This window comes from Helianthus annuus, chromosome 16 (genome assembly GCF_002127325.2).
Source record: "Helianthus annuus cultivar XRQ/B chromosome 16, HanXRQr2.0-SUNRISE, whole genome shotgun sequence".
Taxonomy (NCBI): domain Eukaryota; kingdom Viridiplantae; phylum Streptophyta; class Magnoliopsida; order Asterales; family Asteraceae; genus Helianthus; species Helianthus annuus.
In genome coordinates this window covers 136871883-136888523 of record NC_035448.2, presented here as the reverse complement: position 1 = coordinate 136888523, position 16641 = coordinate 136871883, and the positions used below count along the sequence as shown (strand labels likewise).

The following is a 16641-nucleotide window of genomic DNA, read 5'->3' as shown; positions in this document are numbered from 1 at the left end:
TAGTTCAACTGCTGATACAACTACCACTGATAGGAAATCAGGTGATCCCATTCATTTGGGTGATGGTTTAAAATACCAAGATTTGACAGAGAGGCTCTCTACCATGGAAACAACTATTATAAAAATGAATGAATCCATTGAGTTTCTAGTTCAAGCTTCCAAAAGTCAACCCATTCCACAACAATATTCCCAAGAGCTATTGAATGCAGTTCAGCCAATCATTACAGCTCAAAGAGAACTTGCAGAAACTCAGCACAACTATCAGATGGCACTGATAAGAAATATGGTTGATGCAAGATACAAGGATACTCAGGCAGAAATCAAGGCTATCATGGAAGCTTTGACAAAAATGACTGGCACTACTCCTGCACCCATCTTTAGAGATGATGATGATCAAGATGATGCCAAAAAAGGGGGAGAAACATGACATGAAAAAGTTTGGCAGACCTACTCCTAAGCAAAAGCCAACTAAAAAGCCAGATCCTGAGAAGAAGTCTTCTGCAGCCACTGATGAAACATCTGACAAAGAAAAGAAAAAGGGAGTTGATGAAACCCTGAACATTCTAGCAGATGAAGTGGCTACAAATAAAAAGACTGCTCAAAATCAGAAAGAAACCAAGGAAAGGGAGTGGAGAAAGGAACAAAAGGCAATTAAAGAATGGGAAATCAAAACAAAGGGTCTTGGCACTTCTGAAAGAAGAAAATCTCACAAACATAGCAAACCACCCCTTGCCACATATCCAAAATCACCCTCACCACCAAAAACAATTGGTCCCAAAACCACTGCTGGTACCAAAAGAACATCCATTGATACACCTAAACCAACACCACCACCACAAAAACAGCCTACCAAAAAGCCTATAACAAAACCATCATCACCAATACCATCCACTGCTGCAACAAATGTTGACACTTCAACAATTGCTAGTCAACCAATCACCACTTTCCAATTCCCTTCCCAAGCCATACTCATTCCTGTTTCCAAATCCCCAACAAAAACCCCTTCTCCTACAAAGGTTTACACCAGAAAAAGAAAGTTTCAAGTGAATGATGATGATATCCCTGCACCTACTGCTATATCATCTTCACTTTTCATTCAAACTAATCCTGAACCATTTATTCCTCCACCATCACCACCATCAAACTTACTTGTTGACCCACAAGTACTTGAAGGTCATGATCCTTCAAGAACTGTTCCATTAGCAGCAGATTATCCTCTAGAGTTGCATGCAGTAAAAGATGAAATGAGTCAATTTATACAGTGGATGATCCTGCAAAGAGAAAATTTCCTTCCCTTCATGGCTTTAGACCTCCAAAGAACATGGATGAGTATTTAAAACTCAAAGCCAGGCAAGCTGAATTGCAAGCCAAATATGAAGGAAAAGGGCAAGGTGATGGTAACATCTCAAGTGGAATGCAGCATGGGCTTAGTAAAGTCAAGAAATTGGAAGACTATGCAAGAGACTTAAGTAAAGAGATGTCAAACTTACCATCAAATACTGATCTGCAAAAGAAGCTGAGGAAAGATCTCTTAGAGCTTATCATGAGAGACAAATTCTATCCTGCCAAAGTTGAACAATTTAAAGACTGGCCACTCATTGCACTCAAAGATGAAGTTAATAGAATTGAAAGGATAAGAAATGATCCTCAAATGAAAAGATCTGCACCAGATTGGAATAAGTACAAAAAGACTATTGCAGAACTTACCCTGGAATATAAAAGGAAGAAGGCTGAGTTGGTTGCAGCCAAGTATGGTTCAGCAAAGACCATCTCAAAATGGTTTAGGCAATATATAGATATGGTCTATGAGAAGCTTGAAAAACTAAGAGAAACGGATCCCATAGCACCAAAAAAACCAACATACAAAAGCAAAACCACTGATGAGCCAAAGCAGCAGACCTTCTCTCCAAAAACATTGTTCACATCATCTGACACATCCATCATTGCCTTAAATCAAAGAAAAAGGCAAAAGCAGATTGATGAAGAAGATGCATAGAGAGAAGCTGACATCATGAAAGTGGCCATCAAGCAGATGATTGAAGAGAATCCTGACTCACAAAAGTTACAAGAAATTGCCAAAAGATTTATGAGCAGGCCTCCTTCTCCAAACTCTCATCAAATAAAGTCCATCCCAAGAAATCCATTGAACTCAAAAATACTAAAGTGGAAGTCTGATAAAAAGACCCATGTATTGACTCTGCTCAAGTCCAATGGAAAAGTTGAACACATTTCAAGGGAGGATGCATTAGGTCTGGATGCAGCTGATCTCCTAGATCTTTTAGACCTTCAACTTTGTAGGGATGAGGATGATGAAGACTCCATGAACTTTGAATTGCGGTTCAAAGGGCAAATCAGGGAGAAGCTGATGAGAGAATAAAGATCATGAATGATGAAGTGTTTTGGCATCATCTGTTCTAGGGGGGAGATTGTTGGCCCATGCATTCAAGCCCAAAAGAACAGATGATAAGGAAAGCCAAAACTGGTTCTCAACAGTTGATCATCATAAGCAGAGCATGTTCTAGATTCTCCCCATGACAGTGGCTATCTATCATCTGATGAATTCTAAGTACTGATCTTCTCAGCAACTGATAGCCAAAGACCTGATGAAGTATAAAGACTGAAGCCCTAACTACTGCTGTCTCTCAAGTACTGATGAAGACCAAAGCACTGCTCGTTCAAGGACTGATCACCCTTTGAAGAAAGCACTGATCCTCAACATCAGTGCTTAGGCTGCAACAGTGGAAAGATGCAGCAGTGTTTATGTATTCAGTTGTTTGTTGTAATCAGTGTTTTGTATTATCAGTGGTTAGAGTTTGTTAGGTTGTTAGATGTCACTTTCTAGGTGACGTCAGCAAAGATGCTCAGTGGTTTAGTTTGTACTATAAATAGAACAGTACCTGTACTGTTCTACTAGCTCTTTCTTACCAAGTCATCTTGTACGAACAAATCAGTGAGCTCAGGCTGAGGGGGAGTCTAGTTGCATGCATGCATAGTTGAATTTTGTAATAGATACAATCTTTCGACTGAATGAAATCATGTTTGCTGAAAACTATTCTTCTTTGATTGTGTGTTATAGTTTATTTCCATTTCCGATGCACATTAATCTCTGTTTTCGTCTTCCATCTTTATTAAACAACACAATCTAAGAAACTCAGATCCTAAAAGGGCCCTTCATCATTAATGAAGTTTTGTCTTAGGCTAGGAAAAGTAAAAGGAAGTGTATGTTTTTTAAGTTTGACTTTGAGAAGGCGTACGATTGCGTATCATGGAATTTCCTTATCAATATCATGCACTATATGGGCTTCCCAGCGAGATGGAATAACTAGATTATGGGAATTCTTTTTACGAGTCGCACCTCTATCTTGGTGAATGGGTCCCCAACGGACAAGTTCGACCTAAGGAGGGGGCTTCGTCAAGGTGACCCGTTGTTTCCGTTCTTCTTTACTTTGGTCATGGAGGCCTTGAACGTTATGATGAACAAGGCGGTCGCTTCGGGCACTTTTAAAGGGGTTGAGCTTCCTAGAAGCGGCCCTAAATTATCCCATCTCTTCTATGCGGACGATGTGACCTTTATCAGGGTTGGTTGGAAGAGAACTTTAGGAGCCTTTACCGGATCCTAAGGTTCTTTTTGTTGGCGTCGCGGCTCAAGGTTTACTATAATAAAAGCAAGTTCTACGGGGTGGGGATTGGGGACGACGAAGTGACAGAGATGGCCGACATTCTCAAGTGTAGGAAATGTGATTTTCCTTTCATGTATTTAGGCCTCCCCGTTGGGGCGTCCATGAAACGGGTGAGGGCGTGGAAGCCAATGATAGATAAATTCCAAGCTAAGTTATCGGCTTGGAAATATAGAGTTCTCTTATTCGCAGGGAGGGTAACTTTGGTGAAGTTGGTTCTGGGTGCCTAGGCAATATATTATCTTTCGCTCTTCAAAGCTCCCCGGGGCATCTTAAAAACCTTGGAAGGTATTCGAAGGCGGTTCTTATGGGGAGGTGTTGTCATGACTCGTAAGATACGGTGGGTGGCTTCGGAGAGAATTCTGAAATAAAAAAAATAGGCGGGATGGGGGTTGGAAGCTTCATAGATTTAAACTTAGGTCTTATCGCTAAATGGTGGTGGAGATATAAGAACTATGACAACGATTTGTGGGCTAAGGTTGCTGCTTCGATTCACAGCGGGGGGGGGGGGAGTGGGAATATTATCCCTGGATAAAAGACTCTCAGCGGCATATGGAATGGGATTGGCAAAACGAACGCCGAATTTTGTGAGGTTGGTCTGGATTTAAATACCTAACTCGTGCAACCTGGAACTGGGATGAACCGGGGAAGGGGGGGTGGAAGTGGGTCAGCGGGGTTAAGGTTGTAGATTTCTCGGTTAAACAGGTTAGATTGGACCTGGAAAATCGGGAGAGTGTGGACCTAAGTGCCCAACGTTTTAAGTGGTGTAAAATAGGCGAACCGAAAGTCAACTATTTTCTTTGGAGGGCGGCCAGCGAAAAAAATCCAACGGCAATGGCTCCCGTGGCTAGAGGGGTTGCTTTTGGCGACGAGTTATGTCCAGTTTATGGCAGCAACAATGAAACTGCTGACCACCTGCTGGTCAACTGTTCGTTCGCTGAAACAGTTTGGCTGCGAGTGTGTTTGTGGCTGCGGATCCTTGTCCCAGGTAGCTTCGGTTTAGTAGCCCAAATGTTGGATCACCTGCAGCAAGTTAACCTTAGCAAATGTAAGAAAAAAGTGGTATACGGAGTCAGACTGATGACGTTCGGGAAGATGTGGCTGAATCGAAATGATCGAGTTTTTAACAACCTGCACAGGTCAGTGAATTTTGTTGTGGAAGAGATCAAGCTGGGCTCCTTTTGGTGGATGACTAGAAGACTAAAACTTGCAGAGCTCACTCAGTGGGAGAGGTTCGAAGGATTAGATATTGGCTAGCCTTTTTGTTCTGTTTGGATGTAATTTGCTGTCTAATTATGACAGTTTTGTTTTGTGACCCTTAGCAGCTTGCTAAGGGTCCGTGTTGTGGTTTTGTTTGTGATTAAAGTTTGTTCTCATGGTTAGCCTAAAAAATGAATGGAAGTTATCCTTAGCTTTCTTTTGGATGGACGGTGTCTCTTGGAACTTCTCACTAATCAATTTAGTGATCACCTTTACAAGTTTCTCACTAATACAAGCAATAACCACTACAACAATTCTCTCTAAAGCGATAGAGATCACCAATCTAATTCTCAAAGTAAAGGTAGAACTCAACATGTGTACATAACCACCACGTAAGTGTTAAAAGAACATTCAACACTTCTTTTCTAAATTTATGATCTTTCTTTTTGGATGGTTCAACACTTCTTTTCTAAATTTATGATCTTTCTTTTTAGATGGAAGATGTCTTTAGCTTTGTTTTTGGATGGAAGGTGTCTTTATAGCTAAAGACTACATAAATGTTTAATTATTAAATAGTTTCAAAAGGCAAAATGTTCCAAAGGTGCCATAATCGGTGCTACCACACGTCCACAAATCTACCACAAACTCCCAAAAACAACTCCTGTCTATTTTCGCAATTATAACCATTTTGATCTTTTTTTCAAAGATTTTCCCCAACCATTTGGCTAAAGAAGGGTATATTAGATAACTGAATACTTGTGAAATGAATACTTGTTTCAAATACTTTACTTAGTGAAGTCTTGGACTAAAGTGTGTTATTCTACTTTCAAGACATAGAAAAACATGGTAGAAATTTAAAAAATAAAATAAAACAAATCTTCCAACAATTTGGTTTTGATACACTTTTTTATAAAAAATAAAAATCATTTTTAAAAGTTGTAATATACTTTTATAAAGTAATCAAAACATATTTAGTTTATTCTACAAAAGTTCATATTACCATATTATAAATTACCAACTTGTTGGTGCTTAGTAGACTTGTATCTTAAGCTTTGGGGTGTTTCAAAAAAAAAAATGTTAATGTTTAGTAGAGTTATACCTTGGAGGTTTTTCCAAAAAAAACAACAATGTGTAATAAGAAAAATTAAATAATAATATTGTTATTAACAAGTGTTTAATCTCTTCGGATATTACAATATTAGTACCATAACAATTTTGAGCGAACAACATCGCTAAAGGTATCGAAGCTATTGGATCCATTATTGATATCCATTTTATAGTTTTTGATTAATGTAAAACACGTGTCTATACCATTTTAGATATTTCACGACTCTTTCTTTTTAGAACTTTCTCTTTGAATGCCACTTTTGTACCGATACTATAACGAATCGTTACAGATTGAATTCCCGCCACACTGCAAAGGAGGATTATATCGTCACTGCGTCATTTTTATCTACATTTTAACATTCAGTATTTGCTTGTCGCTGCCACCACGCGTTTTGCAAGTGTTGGATCCCCGCCGCAACGCGCGGGAGGGTAACCAAGTAGTTACAATTAAAACTCAATCAACCTAATCACACAAAATTACGAAAAATATTGATATTCAAAATCAACAAGGAGAAAATTATCGTTATAATCGGACAAACTATTTAGGCAAATTGGATTTAAATAATTCCAGCTTTCTCAATTTGGCTTATAATAATCCTAATTCAGTTATTAGCCGATAATAATCCGAACTGGACCACTTTTGGCCGATAATAGTCCGCCGTTAAAACTAGCTTAACGGAGTTAAGCTTTTTTCCGAATTACAATTTGATGTTTTATGGATTTTGATCAAAACGAGGATACGAGTCGATTTATGTAAAACTTACCTCGAAACGATACTTCAAACAACTTGATTTTTGTTAATTAGAAGTTTAAACACCCGAATTGAAGCACCGTTTTCATCGTTTGTGGCAGTATTTCGAGGTAAATTTTACATCAATCAACTCGTATCATCGTTCTAATCAAAAGCCCTAAAACATTAGTTTGTAATTAGGAAAAAACTTAACTCTATTAAGCTATATTTAACGCAGACTATTATCGGCTGAAAGTGGACCAGTTCGGATTATTATCGGCCAATAACTGAGTTGAGATTATTATCGACCAAATTGATAAAACTGAGATTATTTAAATCTAATTTGCCAACTATCAATTGTATGTCAAACGTATAGCGTATGACAATGATGTTAACATTCTTTCGTATGTCATACAACCTTTTATAACTTAAAAAACAAATTAACATTTTAAACTACACGATTTTTCCCCCATTGATCCAAATACGACCTTATAATCTAACATTAGAAAATTCATTTTGACATTTTAAACTACTCCACTTTTTCCCATTAGTCCAAATACAATACAATCATGTTAATTAAATCTAGCTCCATGTTTTTTTAATAGCCATGAGTAAAATAACTCCGATATGTTAGTACAGTACAAGTGAAAGATTCCTATACGTCCAACGTTAACTTCAAAGCTTAGCTGTCAAATTGTCCACTGTCTGTCATGCTTACAAAACGAACCACCCTGTCACCTTCCCAAACCCCAAAAAGCAAAATTCGTACCACCAAATCCACCTCCCCATATAATCTTCCCCTTCACTCTCTGCACCAAAAATCCCCCTTTCTTCACCCATTCCTTCAAAACCAATCTTCAATTTATGCCAATTTCACTCCAAACCGAGTAATCAATCACAAATGGTTTCTCTTCAAGAAAGCTCTAATCCGGGTCGGGTGAACCAGATCACCCGACCCTATTACACCCCACCCTATTCTTCATCCTCCTCTACACCTTCCAGGTTCCAGAAACACCTCGGCCGGTCCATGCGGACCGTCCGGTCCAATCTCCACCAATCTGAATACACCAATAGTTGCTCATTCGTTGCTAATATTGACGAGGAGGCTACACCCTCTGAGAATCTAACTGATTCTGTCATCGACGTTCACTTGCACCAGCTTGCAACCGCTCCAACTAACAATATCTCCAAATCGAGTTTTTCTACCAATTCTACTGAGGAATACCTCGGAATCTCACAAGCTTTAAGTGAGTTTTCCGCCTGTAGCAGTGACATATCGGGTGAGTTGCAGCGGCTAGCATGTCTTCCAGAAGAAGAATCAAGCGGAAATCAAACAAATCTAGATCAGAATCAGAATCAGGAACAGGAGTTTCTCCAACGAGAGAATTTCTCTACGGAGATTATTGAGAGTATATCACCAGAGGATTTACAACCAACGGTGAAGATCTGTGTTGACAGCTTGAGTTCAACTTCAGTTGTTGTGAAAAGGTCAGCTGCAGGCAAACTACGTTTGCTTGCAAAAAATCGACCGGAAAACCGAGCGTTGATCGGTGAATCCGGTGCGATTCCCGCTTTGCTACCGCTTCTTCGGTGTGCTGATCCGTGGACTCAGGAAAACGCGGTTACTGCGTTGTTGAATCTATCACTGTTAGATGAGAACAAACCGTTAATTGCTGGTGCTGGAGCAGTGAAATCTTTAATCTATGTGTTGAAAACCGGTACGGAGGTATCGAAGCAGAACGCGGCTTGTGCGCTGCTGAATCTAGCTATGATTGATGAAAATAAGGTCTCGATTGGAGCTTGTGGTGCGATTCCGCCTTTAGTGTCGCTGTTAATCAACGGTTCGAATCGAGGAAAGAAAGACGCGTTAACGACTTTGTATAAATTGTGTTCGACGAAGACGAATAAGAAAAGAGCGGTGACTGCGGGTGTTGTGAAGCCGTTGGTGGAGTTAGTGGTGGCTGCTGGAGAGGCAGGTGAAGAACAGGGAGCGGTAGGAATGGCGGAAAAGGCGTTGGTGGTTTTGTGTTGCGTTGCGGGTGTTGATGAAGGGAAAACTGCGATTGTTGAAGAAGGTGGGATTCAGGCACTTGTAGAGGTTATAGAGGATGGTGCTTCGGTTAAAGCGAAGGAGTTTTCGGTGGTGACATTGCTACAGTTATGTGAAGGGGTTAATGGTGGTAGAAACCGAGGATTGTTGGTTGGAGAAGGTGTGATTCCGCCCCTAGTCGCTCTTTCGCAGACTGGAACCGCGAGAGCGAAACATAAGGTAATTGATTGTTACAACTTTGTTAACAAATTACAGTCGATTAGGATTAATTTAGTGTAATTTGGGTACAGGAGTAAAGTAACATTGGCCGTTAAAATAAATTGAATTAGATTTTACATCTATATAAATTATTAATGGAGTTCAAAAGAATCAAGGAAGTGAAGGTTTTTTGTGTGATTCTTAGAATTCTTTTAGAAAGTGACACTGACACCCATTTCTTGTTTTGCTTTTGGTTTTGGTTTTGGGCTACCCTACTTTGCATTTAATTTTTTATGTGCAAATTTTAAAGCTTGAAGTACAAATCTTAACTGTAATATGCAAGGAAAATGGGTCTACACTACACACATGATTATTATCTTTTATAAATGTTAGACATAAAGACCCTTTGCCTGAATTTATAGATTGCCCTGGATTTGTTCAGTGCTTTTTCAAAAGCTGAAACCAACCAAAGATATCTGAAACCGAATATTAGTACAAATAAGTGTTGCTGTGAAAATTCCAAAATGGGCAATTGGGCATAGAGGCAAAGCTTTTAAGGGGCGGGAGAGAGGGGGCGGCTGACCCCTGAACTTTTTGCTTAGTAGTAGAGAGAATGTAGTTTTCGTATAGAATTTTTTGGCATATACGTTTTCGACCCTCCGTTTTATAGAAATTTTTAAGTCCGGTGACTTTCGCCCCCTCCCCAATCTGTTTAACATAAAAATAAATTTAAGTAGACAGTTGCAAGAGAACTGTGTAAACATATGTTTTGAATAAGTTGTGCAAGTAGCTATTTGAACACTTTTTTTTTTTATTTGAAATCAACTTTATAAATTTGTATTGTGGATTATATGTGAGTGGAAATTCTACATATATGCAGGCTGAAACACTACTTGGGTATCTAAGAGAACCAAGGCAAGAAGGATGTAGCTCAAGTCCAAAGTAAGGTATTGATATATTGAATGATAGTAATAGTAAGTGTTCTTCTAGAAAGTGTTGACTGTGAATAGGAAATTTTATTTTCTTTTTTTTTTTTTTGGTGGTTTGTACAGAGTGGTGGTTGAGAGTTTCTATAAGAAAAAAAAAAAGGTTGACTAGTTGTATATTTTAATTAGTGATAAGATGAAGCTGACCTTAGGTTTTGGTTTTTTGTTTCATCTGTGGTAAAATCAAGAGTTTTTGTAGCTTGTGTTTACCTATTATCTTGTTGACTTTAGTGTTATCTTTTATGTGATTTGGTTTTGGTTTCAACTCTTGTTATACTCTTCTTATATATTGTTTTAACCATTCTTATAATCGGCGAGTTCAGTCGAAAAAAATAAATATGTTGTGAACCGCAAGATCAAACTATATTTCAGGGATGTAGATCTGGGCATGAAGTACATATATATGTACTTATGTATAGAATAAGAGAATGGATAATTAATATAGTTGATCTACATATACATGTACATACAGGGTGGGGTTCTAGAGTGAACACTAGTGTATTTACGAATTGAGTGAATAAATTCTGGCCATTGATTTACACACGTGTATGGCTAGGATTTCATCATCAAATTGTATTTTATCATCAAATCCTGACCATCGATTTACACACGTGTATGGCCAGGATTAGTTCGCTCAGTTCGCAAAGACACTAGTGTTCACCCTTGAACCTAATCCTGTACATATATGTGTGTGTGTTTTTTTTAAATCAAGTTCATAGGGTTTTATTTGAACTATGGGCGTCTAACGAATTGAGTTTTGAATACTCGAATTAATCGAATTTTCAAAAATTTAAACATGGAATTTGAATTTGATTCGAATCGAATTTCTAGTTTTACGATGTCAAAAACTGAATCTGAAGAACATGGAATTCTAGTTTGATTTGGATTGAATTTCTAGTTTTTCGAGTCCGGTTCAAATCCCATTTGATTTCTAATTTGAGGTTTGTAGAGTTGGATGCTTAGATATTAAGGAAAAAAAAAATGAAAGCATATGATGGATTGGGTGAGGGCATTTCATTGGTGTAAAGTTTGAATGGCTTTCCTTCAGCTTTACTGTTTGTTGGTCCTACATTACAAAACCATTGGCATCTAATATTAAAGCCACCAACCCCACAAATAAACCGTGTATAATGTTTCTTTATAATAATTCGTAGCTAGATTGAAACACGTAGCTCGTTCCAAATCTACTCATTTGTAAATATACTAAGATGGCTTGATCGGTAAACGAGATGAGCTCAAGCCAAGTTAAACTCATTTATAATTATGCTAAGATGGCTCGGTTGGTAAATGAAACGAGCTCGAGCCAAGTTAAAGCTCCCTCTTAGGCTCACTTGTTTGGCTCAATTAGTCAATTTCATTTATAAATAAGTCTACATAAGCCTATTTGAAACCAGCCTAATATTGATTATATATTAATTTCAATTATGTTTTTTTAATTAAAACATAAAAAACTAACTATTAATTACAATTTACAAGCTGTGCTCAAGCTAAAATTCTAAAATCTCAGTAGCGGGCTCAGTTCACTCGTAAAGAAACGACTCTTATGGGCCTGCAGATCCAGTCATCAAACCCTTAGTTCAGATTCAGGTTCAGGTTAATATTGGGTTGAAAATAATAATGGTTGGATCTTGTTATTTGGTGTTAACTAGTATTTGGGATCCGCACTTTACGGCGGGACCATTAAGCCGAACAAAATGTATACGTAACAACGTTGAACTACGTACACAAATTGCGGCGTGTTTATTCGCAAAAATTAAACCAAAACGTAAAACATATAAAAAATAACTAAATTGACTTAGAATCCGCGTGTTGCGATGGGATTGTTAAACCGCAAAAAAATAAACGTAAATCGTTGAACTATACACATGTGTGGCGTGTTAACTCGCAAAATTAGACCAAAACGTAAAACACAGAAAATAATTACTAAGTCGACCTAGGACCCGCACTTTGCGACGGGATCGTGAAACCGCAAAATAAATGTAAAAATTGTTGAACCACCCACGCGCATGACGTGTTAACACGTAAAACTTAGACCGAAACATAAAAAAATTATCGTAAAAAAGAATAACTCAGTTGAAACGATAAAAACCCAACGTAAAAAGCTAAAAAGGTAAAATTAAAAAGTTCAAAGTTTAAATAATAAGGTTAATGAAAACGGAGGGGTCATCTTGTACTTTTCTAAGAGTATGTGTAAACAATGGAAGTTAAAAGGGTAAGATTTGTAAAAAAAAATTGAAAAGTGAAAAAAAGCTCTCACAAAGCTTGTTTACAAATTAAATTAATAATTAATAATTAATAATTAATTAATAATTAATTAATAATTAATAATTAATAATTAATTAATAGATTAATAGATTAGATTAGATTAGATTATAGAGTTGAATGTCATTTAGTCCCTGTGGATTGGTCATTTTGTCAGTTTAGTTCAAAGGTTTCATTTTTCGTCTATAGGTTCAAAAAGGTTTCAGTGTTGCCATTTTAGTCCACTGACTTAACTTCATCCATTTTTTTGTTAACAAGAAGGGCAATTCGGTCATTTTATATGGCCAAATTGCCCTTCTAGTTAACAGAATTATATATAAAATGACCGAATTGCCCTTCTTGTTAACAAAAAAATGGATGAAGTTAACCCAACGTACTAAAATGGCAACGGTGAAACCTTTTTGGACCCACAGGCAAAAAATGAAACATTTGAACTAAATTGGCAAAATAACTTAAACCACAAGTACTAAAATGACATTTAACTCTATATTATATTATATTATATTATACTATACTATACTATACTATACTATACTATACTATACTATACTATACTATACTATACTATACTATACTATACTATACTATACTATACTATACTATACTATACTATACTATACTATACTATACTATACTATACTATACTATACTATACTATACTATACTATACTATACTATACTATACTATACTATACTATACTATACTATACTATACTATACTATACTATACTATACTATACTATACTATACTATATTACATTATATTACATTATATTATCTTATCTTATCTTATCTTATCTATATTTTCTATAAAAGGAGAAAACCAAAGGACATAAGAAAAGCTGAGGTGGCAGCCATAGAGGCTGTCCTACAAGTCTTTTCTTATGTCATTATCCCATCATAATCCTTAATATATAAAATCACTTTTATTTTCAAAGGTCTGGTCCACATATAGAAAATCACTTTAATTTTCAAACATCTGCCCACATCTACAAATGGCTAGCTGTTTGTAAAAACACTTCAAACCTCTGCCCATATTCAAAATTTAAAATCCTGGCTCCAAATTCAAAATTCAAACCACATATGAATCTGGCTCCCTATAAATAACATATGTGAATTTGGCTCCATATTCAAATTTTAATTTATCTCTCTCCTTTATATTTGTGATCATATCTCTCTTACTCAAATGCATAGCTCTCATGATTGAGCCGGTTAATCTTCGATTACAGTCATTTTAATATCATTGCTCCAATATCATTGTTCCAACATCGTTATTTCATTGAAGCTCTGTTTCACACACCAACGTGTGACCTCGGCTTTTCTTATGTCACTTGGTTTTCTCCTTTTACAGGATTCCAAATTTGCATATTCAGTCTGTTCATCTGCGATTACAGCTTTTTGTACTTCACGTAATTTTTCCAACATCATTGTTGCAACATCGTTAGGGTATGTTTTCTTCTCTGATTTTGAATCTTAAAATTTGAACTGATCTGTTCTAATTTTCGGTTTATATTTCAGCCTAATCAGAGTTGTTTGAAATTCAAACAATTAGTTGCGGGTTATTTTAGGTTTTTGGATTCTTTTAAACTGTTGATATATATTGATAATATTTATTTTAAGGTGTTGATATATTTCAGCTTTGTTTTTTCCGAGCGAGCAGTGGGGAGTTCTTTGTAGATCCCAAAACGAATCCGGATCACAGGGGTTGGTTGTTTTAACCCATAACACCTATTGATTAGGTGTTTGAGATATGAAAAGTTAAGAAAGATCAAAGATGAAGGTGAAGCTAATGGATTAATGAATACAACAAGTGTTGTATTGAATCCAAACAATAAGATATAACAATAAAACACCTTGGATATCAGATTTGAGCACAAGATCAACACAAGAAAATAACAACACCAATATTCATTCAAGAGCCAAAAGCTTAAATTTGTTACAAGGCATGAGCTATATATAGTGTTCCTGATCAGCCAGCAAATTTATAAATTTGCTGGAATCTTATCTACACTAGGTCAGGAACTATACTATTAGAGAATTACAAAATAAGCCCTTGCACATTCATATTAGCTACAAACTATGACTAAACTAATCCAGCACAAGTATCAACGATCTCAAAAGGTCTAACAATATCCCCCCTAGATCGTTGCATACTTGTCTTTTCATTCTTCAGTTGTGGCCGCTGGATTTTCTGTAGCTTGCTTCTCAGGCTCTTTGGGACTGTCTTCATGCACTGTCGTTTCTGGTGGTGCTTGAGTCTCGGTTGGTGTAACCGAAGTTTCTTGAGTAATTGCAGCTTCACAAATTGGTTGGTCCTCCTTAGTGGCCTCATATGTGGATGAGGCCGGAGGTGGTGATGTAGTGGTGGGTTCAGTTGCAGAAGCAGAAGTTCCTTCTTTCTTTCGTTCGTGTTTCTTCTTCTTTCTTGCTTCCTTTTTCTTATCTTCCTTTTCTTTCCTCTTCTCAATTTTATCAACCAGATCCAGCATTTTCCTTTTCAAATTCCAGGCTCGCTCCACCGCTCTCTGAAATAACGCTGCCTCCTCTATGTTTGCGTTACCCGCTCCCACGTTTATACGACTAGCGTTTAATATTCTCAGATCTGAGAGCCCAAACATAAAAACATCCATCGGATCCAGAATACGAATATCCACATTTTCATTGGATCTTATTACAGCTTCACCGGTCCTGCTGTCGTAAAACCATTTCTTAAAATTGTTGAGGGCGACAGGAACTTCTTCTGGGAGCTTGATCCTCGTGACAACTTTGGCTGGGTTGATCACCCACGTCACCTTTCCCTTTCTGGTTACTGGATCGATGGTTGTTTTTGAGACTCTGCGTCTTAGACGCTGCGGAGCATGATTCGGGAAACCCCTGTTACTTTCTTTGGCAATTATTCGCTCGAAATCCCTCCCGATTCCTCTTTCTTCAGGGTTTAATATGTCTAGACGACCAAGTTCCCGTAGATCCCACCTGGGAAGTGAGAAAAGATCAAATCCGGTCTGGAAATACTGGATTACTCCACCACGTCTTTTCACTACAAACATTCCTCGAACATTGTCGTACATCCAGCTGATGATCTTATCAGTAGCTTCAGTCTTTTCCACTGTTATAACTTGATAGAAATCCGGGAGTCGTTCTCTCTCCTTCTTGAACCATTCAGGGTGCTCAGGAGCGAATGTTTTTCCATTCTCTTGTTCATAGAGAACTTCGTCTTCAAGACCCCATTCGAGAAATTTTGCCGGCATATCATCTCGATCCACAGCTTCTTCATCACTTTCGTTTCCCTCAGATACTTTGTCGACCGATTCCAAACGCTTTTTCTTAGCTTCAGCCTCCTTTTCCTTTCGAGTATTTTCTTCTTCCACGAATCCCTCAAAATCGAAGATTTCTTCAAAGGAAAACATGGGTTTCAATCATTGCATCTACGAAATCATTCAACGATTGAACTTCCTCAGTCACTGTTCTTGGTCTTTCTGAGGCTGATATCTCTTTTCGCTTCAACTTCTTTTCTCTTTTCTCCTTTTCTTGCAAGGCGTGAATCGCTTTCAAATCTTTAATGTGCTGGCGGTGTTCTTCTGACTCGGCCTCCCTTATGCCTGCCTCCATAAATCGTTCAGTGCTTTCCGACGCCCTTTTTTTTTGGGTGGTTCGTCTTCAGCCGCCTGTTTTTCTTTCCTTTTTCCTTTAGCGCGTTCTTCTTTTGCAGCTGCTTCGGCTTGAGCTTGAGCAGCTCGCTGTTGTTTTTCTCGAACAGCTTCCTTGTACTTTTTATATGCTTCTTTTACCAGAGGTAATCTCTCAGCTCGATACATCCAATCATGCAGCAATACCCATTCATTGGTTTTGATCTCGGTGTACCGATGGCTAGTGGGGACGTGAAATTTGTAAAGGTTTCCATCGTTTGGAAGATCCTTGTATTGATCATTGATCAGCATCTGAATGAATCTTGGATACATCGCCCACGTAGCTCCACTTGCATTTTCAAGCATATAGTTGAATATTAAGCCAGAGAGATTAAACTTCTGATTAAGACATAGATTCAGCATGGCTGCCGACCATTCCAAGTTCAAACCATCAAAACCACCCTTTCGGTGAGCCAGACTCATAGAAATAACATGAACAATGAACCTCCAATCTCTGGTGAGTCCTCCTCTCTTGATCTCTTTCTTTTGACGAAAATCTCCAACATAACCCATCCCTCGAAAACCATCCAGGATATCATCTTGACTCAGGCTTAACGGATCTTGATCATTGTCTAGTAGCTTCAGAACCTGGCGTATCCGGTCTTCAGTCACCTCTACTCTTTTGTTGCGAACCGTCGATACTATCCCTCTTTTGTTGTTGATGGTTTCTGCTTTTGCGTTTTCCCAGAATTCTTGTATGTGAATGTTGTAAACCTTAACTGCTGTCTCCACAGCATAACCGATT

General features: G+C 37.7%; 2 protein-coding genes across 2 annotated transcripts; both read left to right on the top strand.

Annotated features, from left to right (window-relative positions):
- The first annotated feature begins 428 nt into the window (after positions 1–428).
- Positions 429–1996, top strand: LOC110919660 (muscle M-line assembly protein unc-89-like). Its single transcript, XM_022163924.1, has 2 exons — positions 429–1173; positions 1263–1996. The coding sequence occupies exons 1-2, from the start codon at positions 429–431 to the stop codon at positions 1994–1996; spliced, it is 1479 nt and encodes a 492-aa protein (XP_022019616.1).
- Positions 1997–7494: 5498 nt separating this feature from the next.
- On the top strand, positions 7495–10209 carry LOC110918212 (U-box domain-containing protein 4). The gene is made up of 2 exons (XM_022162558.2): positions 7495–8983; positions 9843–10209. Exons 1-2 carry the CDS (start codon positions 7616–7618, stop codon positions 9906–9908), a joined length of 1434 nt encoding a protein of 477 aa, XP_022018250.1. The 5' UTR covers positions 7495–7615; the 3' UTR covers positions 9909–10209.
- The last annotated feature ends 6432 nt before the right edge of the window (positions 10210–16641 follow it).